The 24987-nt window shown below is 47.7% G+C and overlaps 1 protein-coding gene across 1 annotated transcript; it reads right to left on the bottom strand.

The window, feature by feature from the left end:
- Positions 1-1436: 1436 nt before the first annotated feature.
- LOC143785373 (nmrA-like family domain-containing protein 1) lies at positions 1437-23731 on the bottom strand. The gene is made up of 5 exons (XM_077274165.1): positions 23647-23731; positions 18771-19009; positions 18002-18251; positions 3961-4151; positions 1437-3635 (listed from the first exon to the last, which is right to left on the bottom strand). The coding sequence occupies exons 1-5, from the start codon at positions 23684-23686 to the stop codon at positions 3456-3458; spliced, it is 900 nt and encodes a 299-aa protein (XP_077130280.1). The 5' UTR covers positions 23687-23731; the 3' UTR covers positions 1437-3455.
- Between the last annotated feature and the right edge of the window lie 1256 nt (positions 23732-24987).

Here is a 24987-nt window from a genome sequence, read left to right as displayed (position 1 = left end):
GGAACTGTCCAATCAAAAGGCTGTAAAAAAAAAAAAAAAAGTTTCCCAAATGCTTTAGAAAAAGGAAAAACTCATCCAAAAATTTCCCAGAAAAGAAACATGACATGACATGTCTACGCTATTAGAGCATCATACTGTATGGGGGGCTGTAGGGGCAGAATACTGTGGGGATGTGAAACTGTGTAGGGTTGACTGTGGGCCACCATTTTGTGTGTGTGTGGAGGGGATGCTATTGGGTATTATAATGCGTAGAAGGTTATGGGGACATCATACTGTATGGGGGGGGGGGGCTGTGACCCCTGTTACAGCTAGGGGGGCGCTGTTTTGTGCTCCCCAGGTTGTGCATGCAGATGGATGAAGTCCATAGGTATGTATGGCAGTCACAGGTGTAGCTGTGATTGCAATATGAGGCAGTGACTCCTGTCACAGGTAGGGGTCGCTGTGTGTTCTCCACAGGTTGTGCATGCAGATGGATGAGGTCCATAGGTATGCATTGGAGTCATGGATTTCCGGTCCGGGTTTTCCATGTCGCTGAAATCCACAGGTTTGTGTGTTTAAAGGGAACCTGTCACCCCCAAAATCGATGGTGAGGTAAGCTCACCATCATCAGGGGCTTATCTACAGCGTTATGTAATGCTGTAGATAAGCCCCGATGTTACCTGAAAGAGGAGAAAAAGACATTAGATTATACTCATCCAGGGACGGTCCCGCTCCAATGGGCATTGCGGTCCGGTCTGGCACCCCCTATCTTCTTACGATGACTTCTTCTGGTCTTCACGCCGCGGCTCCGGCGCAGGCCTACTTTATCTGCCCTGTTGAGGGCACAGCAAAGTACTGCAGTGCGCAGGCGCCGGAAAGGTCAGAGAGGCCCTCGAGAGGGCAGACAAAGTACGCCTGCGCCAGAACCGCGGCGTGAAGACCAGAAGAGGTCATCATGGAATGAAGATAGGAGGCGCCGGAGCGGACCTGAGACACCCATCGGACCTGGACCACAGCAGGACCGCCCCTGGGTGAGTATAAAATTTAACCTCTTTTTCTCCTCTTTCAGGTAATATTGGGGGCTTATCTGCAGCATTACAGAATGCTGTAGATAAGCCCCTGATGACGGTGGGCTTACCACATCATCGATTTTGGGGGTGACAGGTTCCCTTTAAGGCTATGTGCACACGTCAGGATTCCTTGCAGAAATTTCCTGAACAAAACCGGACATTTTCTGCAAGAAATCCGCATGCGTTTTGTTCGTGTTTTTCTCTCGTTTTTTTTTTGCAGATTTTTTTGTGTTTTTTTTCCGGAGGTTCCCAATGCAATAATATAGTGGGAAATCCGCAAAATTAATGAACATGCTGCATTTTTTACCGCAATGCGTTTTTTGTCGCAAAAAACGCAACATATGCACAAAAACTGCGTAATGCATTATAAATGATGGGATGCATATGTATGTGTTTTTATTGCGAAAAATCCTGAACGTGTGCACACAGCCTAAAAGCCCTGTAGTAAGAGGTATGGATGTGTCAGGTGTACGTCAGTGTCAGGTGTGTGCTGGTGTGCAGAGCAGAGGCCTGCACAGCTAAGTGCATGGAGGCACAGGCCAGCGGAGCCAGCACCCAGGGTAGTCGAATAGCCTGGCACCCGCAGTGTATACAGCGATGCAAGTCGTCCATGGTACTGGTCTCAGATGTGGACAGTCCTGTGCCCAATGGAGTCAGATGTGGACAGTCATGTGCCCGGAGGTGGATGTTCTGTGCCCGAAAGAGACGGATGTGGACAGTCCTGCGCCCAGAGGTGGATGTCCTGTGACCGAAAGAGGACTAGCATGTGTAACGATTGCAATCAGGTGGATATGGTGCCCGGCTGCTATCCAGAGGATATCCTGGGCTGTGTATGGCTGTGTGAGTAAAGAGAATGTGATACAGCGATGCAGGACACCCACGAGGGCTGGCGTGTGTAGTGTCTGCAGCATATGAGGCTGTGTGTATGGAGACTGTAATATGGCATGCGGTCGCCCAGGGAAACTGGACAAGGGAAGTCTGGCCTGTTTAGGGACTGCAAATCTAAAGCCATATGATATGTATTGCTATGAACTGGCGTGAACTGAACACTGATAATATACACTGAGGTTATATGCATTTGTGTGAATTGGACTTTAATGCTGTGAGGAAACACATTAAAGAGATTTTTGTGTTGGAACTTTGTGGGTCACTGCCTCTTCACTGCGTACGATGCTACTACAGCCTTACATATGGTGGAAAGAATGCGGGCAGTGTGAACTGAAGCATACCCCAAAGCCTGCTGCATAGCATTGTGCAAAGTCTGCTGGAAACATTTTTTCAAGACAGCTTGCTGTGGCTCGGTGGGGCCACGAAGACTGAAGGCTTCTGGCGGTAACTCGGTGGGGTTATGAAGATTTGCTGTGGATCGGCGGGTCCACGAAGTCTGTGCAGCAGGAGCTTCAGTTCTGGCAGCAGCAGCAAGAGGTGCTGCAGTTGCAGCAGAGAATGTGTTTATGTACTGTGTCGGGCTTAGAACCCAAAAATGTTGATACCTGCCATAGGAGTCGCCAAATTAGGGTCAGAGTGTAATCCCGATAGGTTCCCCCTAGAGGTATTGGCAGGAGAAACTGAAAATGGTGTTTTGGGCGGGGATGTCACAGGGTCATACAGATGTCCTATCTCGCGCACATGCGGGGTAACAAGTGTTCAACCCCACAGGTATGAACAGGGGGGGATATGTGAGGCTGTGACCCCTGTTACAGCTAGGGGGCGCTGTTTTGTTCTCCCCAGGTTGTGGATGCAGACGGATGACGTCCATAGGTATGCATGGGAGTCACGGATTTCCGGTCTGGGTTTTCCATTTGGCTGAAGGCCACAGGTTTGTGTGAATTGGACTTTAATTCTGTGAGGAAACACATTAAAGAGACTTTTGTGTTGGAACTTTGTGGGTCACTGCCTCTTCACTGCATACGATGCTACTGCAGCTTTACAGGGCATAATACTTTATGTGGGAATGTAACTGTGGGCCACCATTGTGTGTATGTGGAGGAGCCTTTGGAGTATCATAATATGTGAGGGGACACTATTGGGCATTATAATGTGTGGAGGGCTGTGGGGGCTTCATACTGTGTGTAGGGGACAGTGCTAGCATCTTACTATGTGGGGGGCAATGGGAGCAATCATACTGTGGGGGGCACTGAAGGGGATCCTCAGGCCTCAGTTTTTAACAGACAGTTCAGTGTTTCACAGTAATAATCCAGAGAACAAGCAGATTCAACAGAACTAGATTAACAGGAGTGGTCTGTAGCGGCCAATCAGGTTACAGCTTTCATTTTCCAAAGGCTGTCTCAGAAATGAGAGCTGGATTTTGATTGGTTGCTATGGTGAGAGTCCTTTTCCTATCTCCATGCACTAGTTTTTCTAAAGCAGCCCCGATGTTTCAGTATTTCACAGTCACAAATTACTTCACAAGTCCTTAAACGCCTCCTTGTTCTCCTCCATCCATGGTTGGAAGGTCTTGGCTTTGGGGTTGAGCTTTAAGGTGATGTCCACGTCCCGGTCGAGCTTCATGACTACGAATCGGTACATGTTGGCCACCTCTGCTGCTTCGGGGAAGCCGAGCTTCTCGTACGCTTCAAGGGTGATCTAAGGGTTACATAGAAAATGCACATTTAATGGGACATCGCACCGCAGGCCTCAGTGTGACTAAATACAATCTATTGCTCTCTGGTATCAGCCATGTTAGGCAGAGGAGATTGTCCTGCAGCCGGAGAGCCAACTGCAAGTCAGCAGAATTGTAAATGCAGCTCTGGTTGTGAGCGGGCATACTCCACCCCATGTCCAGAGAGGATTGGACACTGGATGGTTGCCTTGGTAACCCACGCACACGCTGCATTGTGGCGGCCATGATGGGGTGTGTCTTATAATTTTAGGGTGGGGCTTACATGGCGAAATAAGTGTGATCTCTCACCTTGGCGTCTTTGATGTCCTTGCCGGTGACTTTGGACATTATGGCGGCATATTGCGCCACCGTCAGCTTCTCCGTGCTCAGTCCGATGTCCTTGCCTATGTATTCTGATGGCGACTTCAGGATGCTGACCACCACGCCGCCCACATCTTGGACGGACATCCCATCCAGGGGAACATCACCCATCGGGATGGCTGGAAAGATAATGAGAGTCATGACACTGGAGCCGACTGATCATCTGGAGTCTAGGATGTGAGAATGGATGCAACTGTAACGAAGCCTCAGCTGTAGCACATTAGTCATACAGAGATTTCAACTGTAGATGTAGACAAGCATATGACCAGTCACTGACAGCTAGCAGAGACCTTGGATAAATATTTCATTATAACCCAATCACATCCAGAGCTGCATTCACAGTTCTGCTTTCTTTCTCCTCAAAGCCCACTGTTAACCCCTTCTGGTATCAAGATATTTAGTATAGGAATAGTCATTACTATTTGCCATTTCTTTCTACCCCGGCAGGAGAAGATATTAGAGGAACAGTGACAGTGAGGGACATTCAGCAGAGCACCTGGGATAACAAAGCATAGACCCAAATCCGGGACTGTCCACTGTATCCGGGACAGATGGGACTTATGGATTTTTCATTCATTCATTCATTCATTCATTCATATTGGTAGAAGCCAGAACTTTCTATTTTTTTTTTAATGTTTTTTGCAGATGTCTGCACCAAAACTACTCAATAACATTCCTCTGTGGTTATTGCATTTTTTTATTATTTATTTATACGTTTTCTCCCTTGTTTGATGCATTTTTGGTGCAGATGTGAAGTAGCATTTTTAATGTGTTTTTTTTTAAAGAGTGTAACACCCCAGTTAACCGGTTGTTTGCATCTTTAACCTGTACTGTTGTTTTTCATTTCCCAGTCCGGGAGTACTGGAGTTAACGGGGGGAGTGTAACACCCCAGGTAACCGGTTGTTACAGTGATGTTGCCTTCCTTTCGGGGAGGGCGATATCATGCTTGGAGGCAAGAAGGATTCTCTTTACCAGGTAACGCACCTACATGCAACACATTCTGAATCCAGGCCAGAAGGGGGAGCTCTGAACCCGGATTCAGGGGAGCTTCCCCAGCTTTAAGTGTTCTGATCTGGAGGAGGAGTTAGTTCAGTCTGGAGCAGACAGTGGAGGAGGAAGGAGTGAGAGCAGAGCCCGTGGAGCCGTGCAGCCAGGACTGAGCTGCAGCTCCAGGAAAGGAAGAGAACCTGAAGGGTTGCATGTCAGTGAGCATCAGCGGAAAGAAGCACAGGAGAAGAAAAGGGCTTTGAGGGGAACTGTGACCGGGCACCCTCTGAGCCGAAGCGCAGGAACCGGGCACCGGGAGCTCGAGGTCATGTTGTACTCCAGGTCGCACAGCAGAACCGGAGGGCATAGGACTGTATGTTATTTGCCCACAACCACGCCTGAAGGTGAAGCAGTATCCTAGGAGCCCGGGTCATGATAGAGACCCTATAAAAAGGCTCACACTGCCCACCATATAGGTAACTGTCCCAGGACAGGAGAGAGAGGTCTTTGTCAGCAAGCCACAGGCAGCAAGGACCTCGCATACTAGAGCGAGTAGGAAGACTTAAGGCCCTCACCTGGGAGAGGGATCCACCATTGCCTCCAGGCCGGCCTGACCTCATCACCACCTGTTGCTGGTACCCTGGACTGCTGCTGCTTACACCAGTAAACAAGGTAAAGATGTTACAATTCTGTGTCCTCCATTTATTTTCCGGCATACACCATCCCTGCCCAGCACACCGGGAGCCCTGGGGATCACGTTTCACCTGTGGTAAGCGTCACCATCTTGCTGCAGTAACATCACCCCAGAGGACCCCTTTAAGCAACATCGGTCCCCTATGACCGAGAACCACAGGTGGCGTCACGAACACAAACTTTATTACTACACCCTTTAAAGACCTTTCCCCTTTAATTGAGTGCCCAGGGCCACGGACCAGGTCGTTGCCACCATGACCACCCTTTTAACTGCGACCGGACATGGTACCGAGTACCCCACTGCCTTGACGGGTGACTCAATTTTGCATCATGAACAGGATGGACCGACCCATTGAAATGGGTCCTGTGCGTCATGGACTGTATTGAATTGTTTAATGGCCACCGGCGAGACAGGTATGCAAACTGCCCCGGTAGCTAAAGACACCCTGGTGGGACCCCTAGCACCCCCGCCAACCTTAACGCCTGGCCAGGTAGTTGCCACTACAGTAACCTGGGACCGCATGACAGACCCTGGGAATGATCTAACTGACCCGTTAGTACCTGAAGGCGTGCAGGCCAAAACAGACCATACGTGGAGGCACCCTAAAACTGATCTTATGGGATTCCCAATGGAGGCCCAAGCAGCAGCAAATAGCGTAAAAATAACAGAAAAAGAAGAATATTGTAGATGACAAATATTAAAACTTGCATCAGAGGAAAAGGAACGTAGCGCTAAATGGGAAGCAATGGAGGAAAGGAACATATTGGCTAAAGCCCATAACTGTAAACCAGCCGATAGAGGACCTATAAGATGAGGAACTGTTGTAACCTTTAACCTGGACAGAGGATGGGGTTTCATAAAAGGACATGATGAAACAACTGAACTGTTTGTGAACCGTAGAGACGTTGAGTCACAACTCTTAACAGTGCATCGTGACCTGTACTCAGGAGACAAAGTGACTTCTACCCGGCACCATGGTGAAAGGGGATATTATACCCTGCATGTTAAAAGGTGCCCAGAACAGCATAGCAGTGCCAGTGTAGCCAGTGAGAGTGGAGTACAGACCCAGGCTACACAAACCCCTGTGGGTGGACTGTTTTCAGCAGAGTCACCAGTCGTGACATACACCAAGGAACTTCCCCAGTCAGGAAGCTGTGGACACCAGGACCTGCCCTGGAAGAACAAGTAGAGAGACGTTCACGTGCTTGACAATGTTGTTGATTATGTTTTGTTGATGTTTTCTTACAGTTTAACCCCTTAGTGACAGAGCCAATTTGGTACTTAATGACCGAGCCAATTTTTACAATTCTGACCAGTGTCACTTTATGAGGTTATAACTCTGGAACGCTTTATCGGATCCCGCTGATTCTGAGATTGTTTTTTCGTGACATGTTGTACTTCAAGTTAGTGGTAACATTTCTTCGATATTACTTGCGATTATTTATGAAAAAAATGGAAATATGGCGAAAATTTTTAAAATTTTACAATTTTCAAACTTTGTATTTTTATGCCCTTAAATCAGAGAGATATGTCACAAAAAATAGTTAATAAATAACATTTCTCACATGTCTACTTTACATCAGCACAATTTTGGAAACAATTTTTTTTTTTGTTAGGGAGTTATAAGGGTTAAAAGTTGACCAGCAATTTCTCATTTTTACAACACCATGTTTTTTTTAGGGACCACATCACCTTTGAAGTGATTTTGAGGGGTCTATATGATAGAAAATAACCAAGTGTGACACCATTCTAAAAACTGCACCCCTCAAGCTGCTCAAAACCACATTCAAGAAGTTTATTAACCCTTTACGTACTTCACAGGAACTAAAACAATGTGGAAGAAAAAAATTAACATTTTACTTTTTTTTGCAAACATTTTACTTCAGAACCATTTTTTTTAATTTTCACAAGTGTAAAAACAGAAATTTAACCACAAATTTTGTTGTGCAATTTTTCCTGAGTACGCCGATACCCCATATGTGGAGGTAAACCACTGTTTGGGCGCACCGCAGAGCTTGGAAGTGAAGGAGCACCGTTTGACTGTTTCAATGCAGAATTGGCTGGAATTGAGATCGGACGCCATGTCGCGTTTGGAGAGCCCCTAATGTGCCTAAACAGTGGAAAACCCCCACAAGTGACACCATTTTGGAAACTATACCCCCCAAGGAACTTATCTAGATGTGTGGTGAGCACTTTGAACCCCCAAGTGCTTCACAGAAGTTTATAACGTAGAGCCGTGAAAATAAAAAATCTAATTTTTTCTACAAAAATGATCTTTTTGCCCCAAAATTTTTATTTTCACAAGGGTAACAGGAGAAATTAGACCACAAAAGTTGTTGTGCAATTTCTCCTGAGTACGTCGATACCCCATATATGGGGGTAAACCACTGTTTGGGCGCACCGCAGAGCTTGGAAGAGAAGGAGTGTCGTTTTACTTTTTCAATGTAGAATTGGCTGGAATTGAGATCGGACGCCATGTCACGTTTGGAGAGCCGCTGATGTGCCTAAACAGTAGAGACCCCCCACATATGACACCATTTTGGAAACTAGACCCCTTAAGGAACTTATCTAGATGTGTGGTGAGCACTTTAAACCCCCAGGTGCTTCACAGAAGTTTATAACGTAGAGCCGTGAAAATAAAAAAATCGCATTTTTTCTACAAAAATGATCTTTTTGCCTCCAAATTTTTATTTTACCAAGGGTAACAGGAGAAAATGGACCCCAGAAGCTGTTGTACAATTTGTCTTGAGTACGCCGACACCCCATATGTGGGGGTAAACCACTGTTTGGGCGCATGGCTGAGCTCGGAAGCAAAGGAGCGCCATTTGACTTTTCAATGCAAAATTGACTGGAATTGAGATCGGACGCCATGTCGCGTTTGGAGAGCCCCTGATGTGCCTAAACAGCAGAAACCCCCCAAAAGTGACCCCATTTTGGAAACTAGACCCCCCATGGAACTTATCTAGATGTGTAGTGAGAACTTTGAATGCCCAAGTGCATCACAGAAGTTTATAATGCAGAGTCGTGAAAATAAAAAATATATATTTTTTAACAATAAAGATTTTTTAGCCCCCAAGTTTTTATTTTCACAAGGGTAACAAGAGAAATTGGACCCCAAAAGTTGTTGTCCAATTTGTCCTGAGTATGCTGGTACCCCATATGTGGGGGTAAACCACTGTTTGGGCGCATGGCAGAGCTCGGAAGGGAAGGAGTGCCATTTTGGAATGCAGACTTTGATAGAATTGTCTGCGGGCGTTATGTTGCCTTTGCAGACCCCTAATGTACCTAAACAGTAGAAACCCCCAACAAGTGACCCCATTTTGGAAAATAGACCCCCCAAGGAACTTATCTAGATATGTGGTGAGAACTTTGAATGCCCAAGTGCTTCACAGAAGTTTATAATGCAGAGTAGTGAAAATAAAAAATATTTTTTTTCCCACAAAAAAGATTTTTTTAGCCCCCAAATTTTTATTTTCACAAGGGTAACAAGAGAAATTGGACCCCAAAAGTTGTTGTCCAATTTGTCCTGAGTATGCTGGTACCCCATATGTGGGGGTAAACCACTGTTTGGGCGCACGGCAGAGCTCGGAAGGGAAGGAGTGCCATTTTGGAATGCAGACTTTGATAGAATTGTCTGCGGGCGTTATGTTGCCTTTGCAGACCCCTAATGTACCTAAACAGTAGAAACCCCCAACAAGTGACCCCATTTTGGAAAATAGACCCCCCAAGGAACTTATCTAGATATGTGGTGAGAACTTTGAATGCCCAAGTGCTTCACAGAAGTTTATAATGCAGAGTAGTGAAAATAAAAAATATTTTTTTTCCCACAAAAAAGATTTTTTTAGCCCCCAAATTTTTATTTTCACAAGGGTAACAAGAGAAATTGGACCCCAAAAGTTGTTGTCCAATTTGTCCTGAGTATGCTGGTACCCCATATGTGGGGGTAAACCACTGTTTGGGCGCACGGCAGAGCTCGGAAGGGAAGGAGCGCCATTTTGGAATGCAGACTTTGATAGAATTGTCTGCGGGCGTTATGTTGCGTTTGCAGACCCCTAATGTACCTAAACAGTAGAAACCCCCACAAGTGACCAAATTTTGGAAACTAGACCCCCTAAGGAACTTATCTAGATATGTGGTGAGAACTTTGAAAGCTCAAGTGCTTCACAGAAATTTATAATGCAGAGTAGTGAAAATAAAAAAATATATTTTTTTCCAACAAAAAAGATTTTTAGCCCCCAAGTTTTTATTTTCACAAGGGTAACAGGAGAAATTGGACCCCAAAAGTTGTTGTCCAATTTATCCCGAGTACGCTGATGCCCCATATGTGGGGGTAAACCACTGTTTGGGCGCACGGCAGAGCTCAGAAGGGAGGGAGTACCATTTGACTTTTTTAGCGCAAAATTGGCTGTCGTGTTTGGAGACCCCCTGATGTACCTAAACAGTGGAAACCCCCCAATTCTAACTCCAACCCTAACCCCAACACAGCCCTAACCCTAATCTCAACCCGATCCATAATCCTAATCACAACCCTAACGATAATCACAACCCTAACCCCAAAACAGCCCTAATCTCAACCCTAACCATAACCCTAATCAAAACCCTAAATCCAACACACCCCTAACCCTAATCCCAACCCTAACCCTAATCCCAACCCTAATCCCAAACGTAACACTAATCCCAACCCTAATCCAAACCCTAACCCTAATCCCAACTCTAACCCTAACTTTAGCCCCAACCCTAACTTTAGCCCCAACCCTAACCATAACTTTAGCCCCCGTCGTCACAAAAAAAGTTCAATGTAACCTTTTTTTTGTACGTCGCGTCCGCCATTTCCGCGGATGCGTGGCCGTAACTCTGCCCCCTCCTCCCCAGGACATAGACTGGGCAGCGGATGCGTTGAAAAACTGCATCCGCTGCCCACGTTGTGCACAATTTTCACAACGTGCGTCGGTACATCGGGCCGACGCATTGCGACCGCCCCGTACCGACGCAAGTGTGAAAGAAGCCTTAGGCTACTTTCAGACATAGCGCATTTTTGAGCGCTATTTTGCGGGCGCTTTTCAAAAATGCGCAATGTCATTTTCGTCTGCCGGCAAAGTGAATGAGAAATTCACTTTGCCGTTCAGACACACCGCAAAAAAACGCGGCGCTTTTGTCTGCAAACACGCCGGCGTAAAAAGAATTGACATGTCAATTCTTTACGCAGCGGCGTGTCTGCGTATCCCCCTAGGGCCCCATATTACCTTCCACACACAGCGCCTTTGTCCTGGGTGTCGGCGTCTTTGTACGGAGGGGTTGACACCCAGGACCGGACGTGACGTCGGACAGGAAGAGGGAAGCCCCCGCCCCCCAGTGAAGCAGCATGGAGTCCTTCTGTGTGTGTGTGTGTGCGTGTGTGTGCGTGTGTGTGTCCCCATGCGACGCTAGTGCCACCATTGTGCTAAGTCGCCGTATGGGACTACTACTCCCATCCGGTATTAGGATGGGAGAGTTGTCCCTGTGTCCGGCGACTTAGCACAATTGTAAAGTTACACAAAACACCTACACACAATACACATACATGACACACAGTACATACAACATATAACACAGAGTATATACTCACCAACAGCACACTTGTAGGCGAAGCCCTCGATCCTCCAGGAAAAAATCCAAAAATAATAAACCAAATTCATACTCCCTGTCCGCAGAATCCATAAAACGAGTGTCCCACGCCGATCGGCTGCTCTCCGGCGATACACTGCCAGGAGCGAAGCTCCTAGCAGTGTATCGCGTACTGTTCCGGAGTTCAATGACTCCGGCGTCTCGGTTAACAGCAGTACAGCTGCGTTGAACTTTCCCACGCAGCACTGCCGTTAAGCGAGAGTGCCGGGGTCAATGACCGCCGGTAAACTCGCTCGCGCATGCGCAGTGACACACCGACAGGAACTATGGCTCCTGTCAGTGTGTTGCTGCAGCCGTGGAGAGCAGACATATCTCTGGATGTGTCTGTTCTCCATGGAAAATCTTGATACGTGGCACTTAAATATGTGGCAATTAAATACGTGACACGTGGCACTTATACGTGATACGTGTCACTTAAATACGTGGCACTGAAATACGTGATACGTGGCACTTTGATACGTGGCACGTGGCACTGAAAGATGTGGCACGTGGCACTTTGATACGTGGCACGTGGCACTTTGATACGTGGCACTGAAATATGTGGCACGTGGCACTTTGATACGTGGCACGTGGCACTTTGATACGTGGCACGTGGCACTTTGATACGTGGCACTGAAATATGTGGCACGTGGCACTTTGATACGTGGCACGTGTCACTTAAATACGTGGCACTGAAATATGTGGCACGTGGCACTTTGATACGTGGCACGTGTCTCTTAAATACGTGGCACGTGGCACTGAAAGATGTGGCACGTGGCACTTTGATACGTGGCACGTGGCACTTTGATACGTGGCACGTGGCACTTTGATACGTGGCACTGAAATATGTGGCACGTGGCACTTTGATACGTGGCACTGAAATATGTGGGACACGTCGCACAAAAAAGTTACATGTAGTTTTTTTGTGTCGACGGTCCGCCGAAGCACGACGCATCCGTCGCACGACGGATGCGACATGTGGCAATCCGTCGCTAATGCAAGCCAATGGAGAAAAAACGCATCCTGCAAGCACTTTTGCAGGATGCGTTTTTTCTCCAACGACGCATTGCGACGGAAGCCAAAAAACGCTAGTGTGAAAGTAGCCTAACCCTAACCCTAGCCCTAACCCTAACCCTAACCCTAAATTTAGCCCTAACTCTAACCCTAACCCTAACCCTAACTCTAACCCTAACCCTAACCCTAATTTTAGCCCCAACTTGTCTTCTCCTGCCGGCCGGCAGATGGCAGCAGATGGCGGGCGCACTGCGCATGCGCCCGCCATGATGAAAAAGCCGGCTGGCAGGAGAAGACAGAAGAGGACCCAGGGACCCCGGGTGAGTATGATAGGGTCCCCGAATCCCCCTATTTCTCTGTCCTCTGATGTGCGATCACATCAGAGGACAGAGAAATAACTGATCGCTTTTTTTTTTTTTTTTTTTGCGGTCGCCGGTAAACTGTTAATTACCGGCGATCGCAAAGCAGGGGTCGGTGCAAATAGACCCCGATCATGTTCTTTGGGGTCTCGGCTACCCCCGGCAGCCGAGACCCCAAAGAACATCCGGGTGCCGGGCGGCGGGCGCACTGCGCGTGCGCCCGCCATTTTTTCCCGGAAAAAAGATGGCGGCGCCCATGGGGAGACACGAGGAGCACCGGGGGAGGTAGGTAAGTATTGGGGGGCTATTGGGGGCCATCGGGGACCACATTTCTCTGTCCTCCGATGTGCGATCACATCGGAGGACAGAGAAATTAAACGGCAAATCGCGTTTTTTTTTTTTTTGTTGCGACCGCCGGTAAACGGTTAATTACCGGCGATCGCAACTCGGGGGTCGGTAAAAAACCCCCGAATCATGTTCTCTGGGGTCTCGGCTACCCTCGGCAACCGAGACCCCAGAGAAAATCCGACTCTGGGGGGCGCTATTCACTTTTTCCACAGCGCCGTTAATTAACGGCGCTGTGGTTTAAGTACCCTTAGCGGCCGCCGTTAAAAGGCGTATCGGCGGTCGTTAAGGGGTTAAAGGACAGTAGGGTAATGAACAATGTTTACCTGAGAACGTTCACTTGTAAATAGCTGGCCCCTCTTAACCCCTTAATCCCATTGGACGTACTATCCCGTCAAGGTGACCTTGGACTTAATTCCCAGTGACGAGATAGTACGTCCAGCGCGATCGGGGGGAGCGCGGCCGAGTGTCAGCTGATTATCACAGCTGACATCCGGCACTATGTGCCAGGAGCGGTCACGGGCTGCCCCCGTCACATTAACCCCCTGGCACACTGCGATCAAACATGATCGCAGTGTTCCGGCGGTATAAGGAAGCATCGCGCAGGGAGGGGGCTCCCTGCGGGCTTCCCTGAGACCCCCGGAGCAACGCGATGTGATCGCGTTGCTCCAAGCGTCTCTTACCTCCTATCCCTGCAGGCCCCGGATCCAAAATGGCCGCGGGGCTGCATCCGGGTCCTGCAGTGATTACTTCCGGGTGCAGACCAGGCTCTGGTAAGCCTGCAGCGCTCTAAGTCAGATCGCCAATCTGACAGAGTGCTGTGCAAACTGTAAAAAGATAAAATAAAAAATTCCTAAATAAAGAAAAAAAATATATATTATTCCCATAAATACATTTCTTTATCTAAATAAAAAAAAAACAATAAAAGTACACATATTTAGTATCGCCGCGTCCGTAACGACCCAACCTATAAAGCTGTCCCACTAGTAAACCCCTTCAGTGAACACCGTAAGGAAAAAAAAAAAAAAGAGCCAAAAAAACAACGCTTTATTATCATACCGCCAAACAAAAAGTGGAATAACACGCGATCAAAAAAACGGATATAAATAACCATGGTACCGCTGAAAACGTCATCTTGTACTGCAAAAAACGAGCCACCATACAGCATCATAAGCAAAAAAATAAAACAGTTATAGTCCTCAGAATAAAGCGATGCCAAAATAATTATTTTTTCTATAAAATAGCTTTTATCGTATAAAAGCGCCAAAACATTAAAAAATGATATAAATGAGATATCGCTGTAATCGTACTGACCCGACGAATAAAACTGCTTTATCAATTTTACCAAACGTGGAACGGTATAAACGCCTCCCCCAAAAGAAATTCATGAATAGCTGGTTTTTGGTCATTCTGCCTCACAAAAATCGGAATAAAAAGTGATCAAAAACTGTCACGTGTCCGAAAATGTTACCAATAAAAACGTCAACTCGTCCCGCATAAAACAAGACCTCACATGACTCTGTGGACTAAAATATGGAAAAATTATAGCTCTCAAAATGTGGAGATGCAAAAACTTTTTTGCTATAAAAAAGCGTCTTTTAGTGTCTGACAGCTGCCAATTATAAAAATCTGATATAAAAACCCCCTTAGTTAGGGAAAAATAATAAAATAAAAAAAATGTATTTATTTCCATTTTCCGGTTAGGGCTAGGGCTAGGGTTAGGGTTGGGGCTAGGGTTGGAGCTAAAGTTAGGGTTAGGGTTGGGGCTAAAGTTCGGGTTAGGGTTGGGGCTAAAGTTAGGATTAGGGTTGGGGCTAAAGTTAGGGTTAGGGTTTGGATTACATTTACAGTTGGGATTAAGGTTGGGATTAGAGTTAGGGGTGTGTCAGGGTTAAGGGTGTGGTTAGGGTTACCATTGGGATTAGGGTTAGGGGTGTGTTTGGATTAGGGTTTCAGGTAGAATTGGGGAGTGTCCACTGTTCAGGCACATCAGGGGCTCTCCAAACGCGACATGGCGTCCCATCTTAATTCCAGTCAATTTTGCATTGAGAAAATAAAAAAATTGGGGGCGAAAAGATCATTTTTGTGAAAAAATATGATTTTTTATTTTTACGGCTCTGCATTATAAACTTCTGTGAAGCACTTGTTGGGTCAAAGTGCTCACCACACATCTAGATAAGTTCCTTAGGGGGTCTACTTTCCAAAATGGTGTCACTTGTGGGGGGTTTCAATGTTTAGGCACATCAGGGGCTCTCCAAACGCAACATGGCGTCCCATCTCAATTCCAGCCAATTTTGCATTGAAAAGTCAAATGGCGCTCCTTCCCTTCCGAGCTCTCCCATGCGCCCAATCAGTGGTTTACCCCCACATATGGGGTATCGGCGTACTCAGGACAAATTGTACAACATCTTTTGGGGTCCATTTTCTCCTGTTACCTTTGGTAAAATAAAACAAATTGGAGCTGAAATAAATTTTGTGTGAAAAAAGTTGAATGTTCATTTTTATTTAAACATTCCAAAAATTCCTGTGAAACACCTGAAGGGTTAATAAACTTCTTGAATGTGGTTTTGAGCACCTTGAGGGGTGCAGTTTTTAGAATGGTGTCATACTTGGGTATTTTCTATCATATAGACCCCTCAAAATGACTTCAAATGAGATTTGGTCCCTAAAAAAAATGGTGTTGTAAAAATGAGAAATTGCTGGTCAACTTTTAACCCTTATAACTCCCTAACAAAAAAAAAATTGGGTTCTAAAATTGTGCTGATGTAAAGTAGACATGTGGGAAATGTTACTTATTAAGTATTTTGCGTGACATATCTCTGTGGTTTAAGGGCATAAAAATTCAAAGTTGGAAAATTGCAAAATTTTCAAAATTTTCGCCAAATTTCCGTTTTTTTCACAAATAAACGCAAGTTATATTGAATACATTTTACCATTATCATGAAGTACAATATGTCACAAGAAAACAGTGTCAGAATCGCCAAGATCCGTTGAAGCGTTCCAGAGTTATAACCTCATAAAGGGACAGTGGTCAGAATTGTAAAAATTGGCCTGGTCATTAACGTGCAAACCACCCTCGGGGCTTAAGGTGCCCCTTATTGGTTTCACCATGCGCCGTCCGCATGTGTAAGAACCTCTGTTTACCTTGCTTGTTTTCACAGACCTGAAGCAAAACCGTCTGCCACGGCTGAACACCGGGTCTGGATATATTCCTTCTAGCCCGCCGTTGGGGGCTTATGACGGGTCCCTCACATCATTGCTACTATTGGTGCACAAGAACAGCGTGTTGTTATATTAAAATGTTTGCACTGTTCATCTGTGTGCACTTATGTCAATTTTCAGTTATGTAACGTTCAAGAAACCGTACCTCCCATAAAGTGTAACACCCCAGGTAACCGGTTGTTACAGTGATGTTGCCTTCCCTTCGGGGAGGGCGATATCATGCTTGGAGGCAAGGAGGATTCTCTTTACCAGGTAACGCACCTACATGCAACACATTCTGAATCCAGGCCAGAAGGGGGAGCTCTGAACCCGGACTCAGGGGAGCTTCCCCAGCTTTAAGTGTTCTGGTCTGGAGGAGGAGTTATTTCAGTCTGGAGCAGACAGTGGAGGAGGAAGGAGTGAGAGCAGAGCCCGTGGAGCCGTGCAGCCAGGACTGAGCCGCAGCTCCAGGAAAGGAAGAGAACCTGAAGGGTTGCATGTCAGTGAGCATCAGCGGAAAGAAGCACAGGAGAAGGAAAGGGCTTAGAGGGGAACTGTGACCAGCACCCTCTGAGCCGAAGCGCAGGAACTGGGCACCGGGAGCCCGAGGTCATGTTGTACTCCAGGTCACACGGCAGAACCGGAGGGCATAGGACTGTATGTTATTTGCCCACACCCACGCCTAAAGGTGTAGCAGTATCCTAGGAGCCATGATAGAGACCCTATAAATAGGCTCACACTGCCCATCATACGGGTAACTGTCCCAGGACAGGAGAGAGAGGACTTTGTCAGCAAGCCACAAGCAGCAAGGACCTCGCATACTAGAGCGAGTAGGAAGGCTTATGGACCTCACCTGGGAGAGGGATCCACCATTGCCTCCAGGCCGGCCAGACCCCATCACCACCTGTTGCTGGTACCCTGGACTGCTGCTGCTTACACCAGTAAACAAGGTAAAGACGTTACAATTCTGTGTCCTCCATTTGTTTGCCGGCATACACCATCCCTGCCCAGCACACCGGGAGCCCTGGGGATCCCGCTTCACCTGTGTGAAGCGTCACCATCTTTGCTGCAGTAACATCACCCCAGAGGACCCCTTTAAGCAGCATCGGTCCCCTATGACCGAGAACCACAGGTGGTGTCACGAACATAAACTTTATTACTACACCCTTTAAAGACCTTTCCCGCTGCCACCGTGACCACCCCTTTAACTGTGACCGGACCGGGTACCGATTACCCCACTGCCCTGACGGGTGACTCAAGAGCAACTGCGTATTTTTCAGGCTCCAAATAGAAGCCTGCAGAGAAAAAAATGCACCAAATCCTCAAAGATTAGCAGCATCGTTTTCATTAAATCATATGCTCCTGGGGCTTGTAGCTTTGGCTGCTGCCTACAATGATGCAGGTTGGGAGCTCAAATCCTGCTTGGATCAAACCTCAAAAAAGAGAATTGTGTATTTAATTGCATGCAAGTCTGTAGAAAGCTGAGCGATGCTGGCGCTCCATACCAGAGTTAGGAGAAGTGGAGATGGCAGGAGAGAAGAGTCAGTGATTGTCTGCAGCAGTGTTAGTAAGACTTCACCACTGCAGCCAAACAGAGACTGGGCCAGAAGCGGAGAGGCAGCACTGGACCCGGGGAGCATGAGTAATACCCAGCAGTTACACAGGTAAAAAAATACATATTTTTGACAATTGAAAGTTTTTTAAAAGAAAGAATGTTCCTTGTACCTAGTGAGTAGCCATCACCGTCCTTGTTCTTCTGGGGCCTGAAGTAGGTCAGCAGGTTCTCGTAGTAACAGGGAAGCCTCACACTGGTCATGGGGACCCCGATCTCACGGAAATATTCCTCAATTTCTCCTTTTCCATCAAAATGCAGCACCTCCAGCTTTCCCTCCGTCAGTTTCTTCACATTCTCCAGGCCGCTGAAGACCACAATCTCCAGGGTGAGACGCTTGGACAGATCTGCGATCAGTTTACCCTGGAGAAAAAAATAAAACAATATTCTGTGTTATCAGGATCCAGCGCAAAGCTCGGCATACAGCAGTTCTTCAATGAAGCAGGAGGCTCAGGATGAATCCCATACATTGCTTTTTTTTCAGCTACATAACTGTCAAATAAAAAAAGGAGCGCCAGCCGGAGATCACAGCGAGTCCACACAGGGAGATGGGGAGTAGAAGGATTGAAGCTCCACTTACTTCGAAGGGAGGGAAAGATTCCTATCCCCCCTTCCTCGCTACGAAGAAAGTGGAGCTTCAATCCTCCCTGGACTCGCTGTGCTCTCCGGCTGGCGCTCCTTTTTTTGTTGTTTTACAATATGGCACCTGACTAGGATGTCCGGGCCTGGTGGTAACAGCTGTTGAGCGATAAAGTTGCACACATTCAATATATCTATTTAGTGTAAGTGTCTTATTGGTTTTTCTTCCCCCTCTCCTTCCTCAGAAGCGCGGCTTTTCAACTTGTATTGCCAGTTATGTAGAATTAGTAATGGCGCCGTTACCTGTGCGATCTCTTTCTCCTTGCTCTTATGCTCCCAAAAGTTGGTGACCACGAACGCCCCATACGCCCCGCTCAGGGCGGCCTCCAGGCTCTTCTCATCGTCCAGATCCGCAGACACGACCTCCGCTCCGGCCTCCTTTAGCTTCACAGCTGCCGGTTTGCTGGTGTCCCGAGTCACCGCCCTGACCTCAAAGGTGCCATCATCCAGGAGAGCGGCAGCGACAGATCCGCCCTGAGCTCCTGGGAGAGAAAGCACAAGACATGGCGGACATTAGCACCGCCATTAGATTTGGAGGTGGTCGGTAACCTAGGCAACGATTAGTAAACTATAGAATTAAAGATCCCTCTGGGGCCTAAATGTTTTGATTTTGGAAAAATGTAAATGTTCAAACTGAATTCTTATTTCCTTAAACCAGATAGTCACACTATACAAACCAGGTAATAAATAATATTTCCCATAAATCGTCCAGGGTGAACACTGCAACAATTTTCCATATTTTTTTTCCAATGACATTTAGAAAACTTTTTTTTTTTTTTTTAGAGACCTCTTCAGATTCAAAAGTGACATTATTAGTGATGAGCGAATATACTCGTTACTGGAGACTTCTCGAGCACGCTCGGGGGTCCTCCGAGTATTTTTTAGTGCTCGGAGATTTAGTTTTTCTTGCCGCAGCTGAATGATTTACAGCTGATAGCCAGCCTGAGTACATGTGGGGGTTGCCTGGTTGCTAGGGAATCCCCACATGTACTTATGCTGGCTAACAGATCGGGTGTGTGTGTGTATAGCAGAGCTGTGTGTGTGAGTATAGCACGCCCGCCAGGGCTGTGGGGTGCTCAGTACCGGGTCCGGTACTTAAAGGGATGTGTCACGGTGGCGGTGACCCGGTCCGTGGCCCTGGGCGCCCATGTAAAATGGACTGTCTTTAAAGGGGTTTGTGAAATAAGAAATGTTCGTAACGCCACCTGTGGTATCCGGTCAGAGATTAACGACGCTGCATCAAGGGGTCCACTGGGGTGATGTTATGGCAGCTGGGATGGTGACGCTTCCCACAGGTGTAGCTGGGTCCCCAGGGCTCCCGCTGTAGTTGGGACAGATGATAGATGGTGTAGACAGGAACAGAGGACACAAGCTGCAGTCTCTTTACCTCTTTACTGTAGGATTCAGGCAGCCACAGTCCAGGGCACCGATCACAGGTACTGGTGTGGTCCGGCCGGCTTGGAAGCGACTGGAATCCCCCTAACCAGGTGGGGTTGGAAGCCTTCCTCCACTACGCTTTGTTGTAGTCCCTTGCTGCCTTAGGCCTCACACAAGGTCCTCACGTTCTCTCTGTCCCCCAGGTTGGTAGGACACTACCTGTACGACCGGTAACTCGAGCCTTTTTACAGGGTCTCTCAGATGACTCTGGGCTCTATCTGTTACTGTGTCCTCGTGTGTTACAGGTGGACAGGTGACTTGAAATCTAGCTGTCTGCCGGTTTCTGAAGTGGGGCATGAAGTTACCCCCACAACCTCAGTCTTCCGGCTACCGGTATCTGCGCTTCAATGTGGGGGAAGCTCAGTCTCAGCTTCTCTCTCCAGTTCTTCACTCTTCTTCGCTTCTCTCCCCTTTCAGTCTCTTTACACACTGCTCTGCTTTCCTCTTTCCTTTCCAGGAGCTGCAGCACCTCACATGGCTGCACAGCCCCAGCTTTCCTTCCTCACTCTCCTCAGACTTACTGACCAACGCCTCCTCCAGCCAGAATACATATCTAGGGAAGCCACCCACAAACCGGATCAGAGCTCCCCCTTCTGGCCTGGAGTCAGAACAGTGTTGCATATGCTGAATACCTGTCAAAGGGATCCTTCCTTGCTTCCAAACATGGCATCAGTCTCCCCGTGAGAAAAGCAATGCCACTGTAACAACCAGTTTCCTGGGGTGTTACATGAATGGCAGAGCTGGGTGTGTGTGTATATGGCAGAGCTGGGTGTGTGTGTGTATGGCAGAGCTAGGTGTACAGCAGAGCTGTATGTATCACACAGCTGGGTGATTGTGTGTGTGTTTGGCAGAGCTGTGTGTGTGTGTATGGCAGAGCTGGGTGAGTGTGCGTGTGTTTGGCAGAGCTGGGTGTCCGTGTGTGTTTGGCAGAGCTGGGTGTCTGTGTGTATGGCAGAGCTGTGTGGGTGTATCGCACAGCTGGGTGAGTGTGTGTGTGTGTTTGGCAGAGCTGTGTGTGTGTGTTTGGCAGAGCTGTGTGTGTGTGTGTGTGTGTGTGTGTGTGTGTGTGGCAGAGCTGGGTGTGTGTGTATGGCAGAGCTGGGTGTGTGTAGTTTGTATGTTCTCCACTTGTTTGCGTGGGTTTCCTCCCACATTCCAAAGACATACTGATATGGAATTTAGATTGTGAGCCCTATCGGGGACAGTGATGATAATGTGTGCAAACTGTAAAGCGCTGCAAATATGTTATATAAAAATAAATATTATAGTAGACCTGTGTGTGTGTGTGTGTGTGTGCGCATGTATGGCAGATCTGAGTGTATTTGTGTCACAACTGAGTGAATGTGTATAGCAGTGCTGAGTGTATACCAGAGCTGAGTATTGCAGAGCTGAGTGTGTATAGCAGAGCTGAGTGTGTATAGCAGAGCTGAGTGTGTATAGCAGAGCTGAGTGTGTATAGCAGAGCTGAGTGTGTATAGCAGAGCTGAGTGTGTGTAGCAGAGCTGAGTGTATAGCAGAGCTGAGTGTATAGCAGTGCTGAGTGTGTATAGCAGAGCTGAGTGTGTGTAGCAGAGCTGAGTGTGTATAGCAGAGCTGAGTGTGTATAGCAGAGCTGAGTGTGTATAGCAGGGCTGAGTGTGTAGCAGAGCTGAGTGTATAGCAGAGCTGAGTGTGTATAGCAGAGCTGAGTGTGTATAGCAGAGCTGAGTGTGTATAGCAGAGCTGAGTGTGTAGCAAAGCTGAGTGTATAGCAGTGCTGAGTGTGTATAGCAGGGCTGAGTGTGTATAGCAGGGCTGAGTGTATAGCAGAGCTGAGTGTGTAGCAGAGCTGATTGTTTATAGCAGAGCTGAGTGTGTATAGCAGAGCTGAGTGTGTATAGCAGAGCTGAGTGTATAGCAGAGCTGAGTGTGTAGCAGAGCTGAGTGTGTACAGCAGAGCTGAGTGTGTAGCAGAGCTGAGTGTGTATAGCAGAGCTGAGTGTGTATAGCAGAGCTGAGTGTGTAGCAGAGCTGAGTGTGTATAGCAGAGCTGAGTGTGTATAGCAGAGCTGAGTGTGTATAGCAGAGCTGAGTGTGTAGCAGAGCTGAGTGTGTATAGCAGAGCTGAGTGTGTATAGCAGAGCTGAGTGTGTATAGCAGAGCTGAGTGTGTAGCAGAGCTGAGTGTGTATAGCAGAGCTGAGTGTGTAGCAGAGCTGAGTGTGTATAGCAGAGCTGAGTGTGTATAGCAGAGCTGAGTGTGTACAGCAGAGCTGAGTGTGTAGCAGAGCTGAGTGTGTATAGCAGAGCTGAGTGTGTACAGCAGAGCTGAGTGTGTACAGCAGAGCTGAGTGTGTAGCAGAGCTGAGTGTGTATAGCAGAGCTGAGTGTGTATAGCAGAGCTGAGTGTGTAGCAGAGCTGAGTGTGTATAGCAGAGCTGAGTGTGTATAGCAGAGCTGAGTGTGTATAGCAGAGCTGAGTGTGTAGCAGAGCTGAGTGTGTATAGCAGAGCTGAGTGTGTAGCAGAGCTGAGTGTGTATAGCAGAGCTGAGTGTGTATAGCAGAGCTGAGTGTATAGCAGAGCTGAGTGTGTACAGCAGAGCTGAGTGTATAGCAGAGCTGAGTGTGTATAGCAGAGCTGAGTGTGTAGCAGAGCTGAGTGTGTATAGCAGAGCTGAGTGTGTACAGCAGAGCTGAGTGTGTAGCAGAGCTGAGTGTGTATAGCAGAGCTGAGTGTGTACAGCAGAGCTGAGTGTGTACAGCAGAGCTGAGTGTGTAGCAGAGCTGAGTGTGTATAGCAGAGCTGAGTGTGTATAGCAGAGCTGAGTGTGTAGCAGAGCTGAGTGTGTATAGCAGAGCTGAGTGTGTATAGCAGAGCTGAGTGTGTAGCAGAGCTGAGTGTGTATAGCAGAGCTGAGTGCATGTGCGCACACTGGGGGGCATGTAAATCAGTTGGTCTGTGGGGTCATCACACAGTGTGGTGGGCACTGTGGGGGCGTTATTCTTTATAGGGGGCACTGTGGGGGCATTATACTTTATAGGGGGCACTGTGGGGGCATTATACTTTATAGGGGGCACTGTGGGGGCATTATACTTTATAGGGGGCACTGTGGGGGCATTATACTTTATAGGGGGCACTGTGGGGGCATTATACTTTATAGGGGGCACTGTGGGGGCATTATTCTTTATAGGGGGCATTATACTTTATAGGGGGCACTGTGGGGGCATGAATGCAGTACCGTACTGTGTGAGAACACTAATGGGCTTCACTAGGAGAATATTTCTGTGTGGGTGCATATAAGACCCGGGTGTACTGATTTAGCGCACTGACTCCGCTATCTGTGATCCTCTTTCCTCTTTTTATGAGTTGGGAGAATTCCCAGAATGTTAATGGGAGAAGGTTTTGGGACTCGTGAGGCAGATAATTTGAGTTGCTTGTAAATGTTCATTTCTTCTGCACATTTCTCACCACAGGGCACGTGATGGATGATGGGGGTGATAGGACAGCAGATCCATGTGTATTTTGGCCGTGCAGACGTGTGGGTCACCTATGAGGGGGTGCGCGCACAATGCCGCGGGGGCGCAGATTTTCAGTATGCAATGAATGGGACGCTACAGAAACTTTCCTCATAATGTTGTCACCAATTAATGCAGAGAAAACTTTCCCCCAAACTCCAGCACTTTCCTCCTCCCCCGCACTCACCTGTAGCTCCAAACACCACGAAGACTCTCTTGTCGGCCATGTCTGCTGTGCACTGGATGTCTGTGCAGGTATACAGCCCAGAGCGGGTTATATACTGGTGCCCGGACCCCGCCCCACCCTGGGCCGAGGCCAAGTGTCAATGTCACTCAGCAATACATATAAGAGGCAACCAGATCATCAGGATCCCGGGGTCCCTTCAGGAAAGTCAGCCCCTGATCCCAAGACCCTATATAAATGCCCCCACCATGCCTGGGTCTATAGATATAGATCCTGTCATAACTCAGAACACAACCCAAATACCAACTCTATTACTGAGGTGATGGAACTGCTTTCTGGTTTGTTCATCCTGAGCCCCCAGGTTCATGGACAGATGCCAGGACTGCATTGAGGACAGACAGAGAAGAGCAGGAGGGAGCGGAGCAGCGAAGAATTGTATGGTCTATTTCTAGGAATCCAAGGAAAGCTCCGGAGCAGCCCCATTTATTCCGTCCTCTTTTTATTTCCCTTCGCATACAACTCTCGCTGGTGAATGTTAATTGGCTGAATGTCTGCGGCAGCAAATCAGCACTCGGCTCGCAGGCGACCATTGTGAATGTGGCTCAGTATCAGGATCCGTGGCTCACAAGACTCCTCTTTCTATGGACGATCCGTGCCCTGAAGGCGCAGAGAATCCGATCCCATGACCCGGGCGGCGGCGGCCGTGTAATCCCAGTAGTGAAGTGCGGTTTATAATCCCACTGTACATAATAGGCCGTGTGGTGCAGTAATCCTCCGCAGCCGCCGCCTCATACCGGAGACACTGCGCGTACTAGAAAAGACCGAACCGCCACAAATAACGACAATGCAGGGGGGCACTTAGTTTATCCTACAGCTCATGACTGTGTAAAGACAGCATTTCCTAGAAATCACCTGAACAAGTAGAGAATGCTGGGAGATTTCACTCTGGAGTCTGCAGAATTGTGAATGCAGCTCTGGAGTACAACATTGAGCTCACATTGGAGTTGTCAATTCTGTGGGGTTTTTTTCTGTCATAGGACACTGTAAGTTACCCCATTACCCTGCAGAACATCGCCCCATCACACTGCAGAACATCGCCCCATCACACTGCAGAACATCGCCCCATCACCCTGCAGGACATCGCCCCATCACCCTGCAGGACATCGCCCCATCACACTGCAGAACATCGCCCCATCCAGTGGATAGGGGGCTGCGCTTACCTAAGTTACCTATCCCCTTTAAATCAATGACCGCACAACTCCCTGCCCAGTCACACACTGTACGGCCCATACATGACTGTCGCCATATGTGACTATTCACATTGGGGAGAATGTTCGGTGTCAT

Source organism: Ranitomeya variabilis, chromosome 7, assembly GCF_051348905.1.
Source record: "Ranitomeya variabilis isolate aRanVar5 chromosome 7, aRanVar5.hap1, whole genome shotgun sequence".
Classification (NCBI taxonomy): Eukaryota; Metazoa; Chordata; class Amphibia; order Anura; family Dendrobatidae; genus Ranitomeya; species Ranitomeya variabilis.
Note: the sequence above shows the minus strand (reverse complement) of the source record. Positions and strands in the feature narration are given on the sequence as shown.

What these genes read in the sequence shown, in the direction of transcription:
- LOC143785373 (XM_077274165.1), bottom strand. Translation starts at nt 23,686, where the DNA reads ATGGCCGACAAGAGAGTCTTCGTGGTGTTTGGAGCTACAG. An exon ending in CGTGGTGTTTGGAGCTACAG is followed by an intron (nt 19,010 to 23,646) that starts GTGAGTGCGGGG and finishes TTTCTCTCCCAG; the next exon opens with GAGCTCAGGGCGGATCTGTC. An exon ending in CGGTGATGGCTACTCACTAG is followed by an intron (nt 4,152 to 18,001) that starts GTACAAGGAACA and finishes TTATCTTTCCAG; the next exon opens with CCATCCCGATGGGTGATGTT.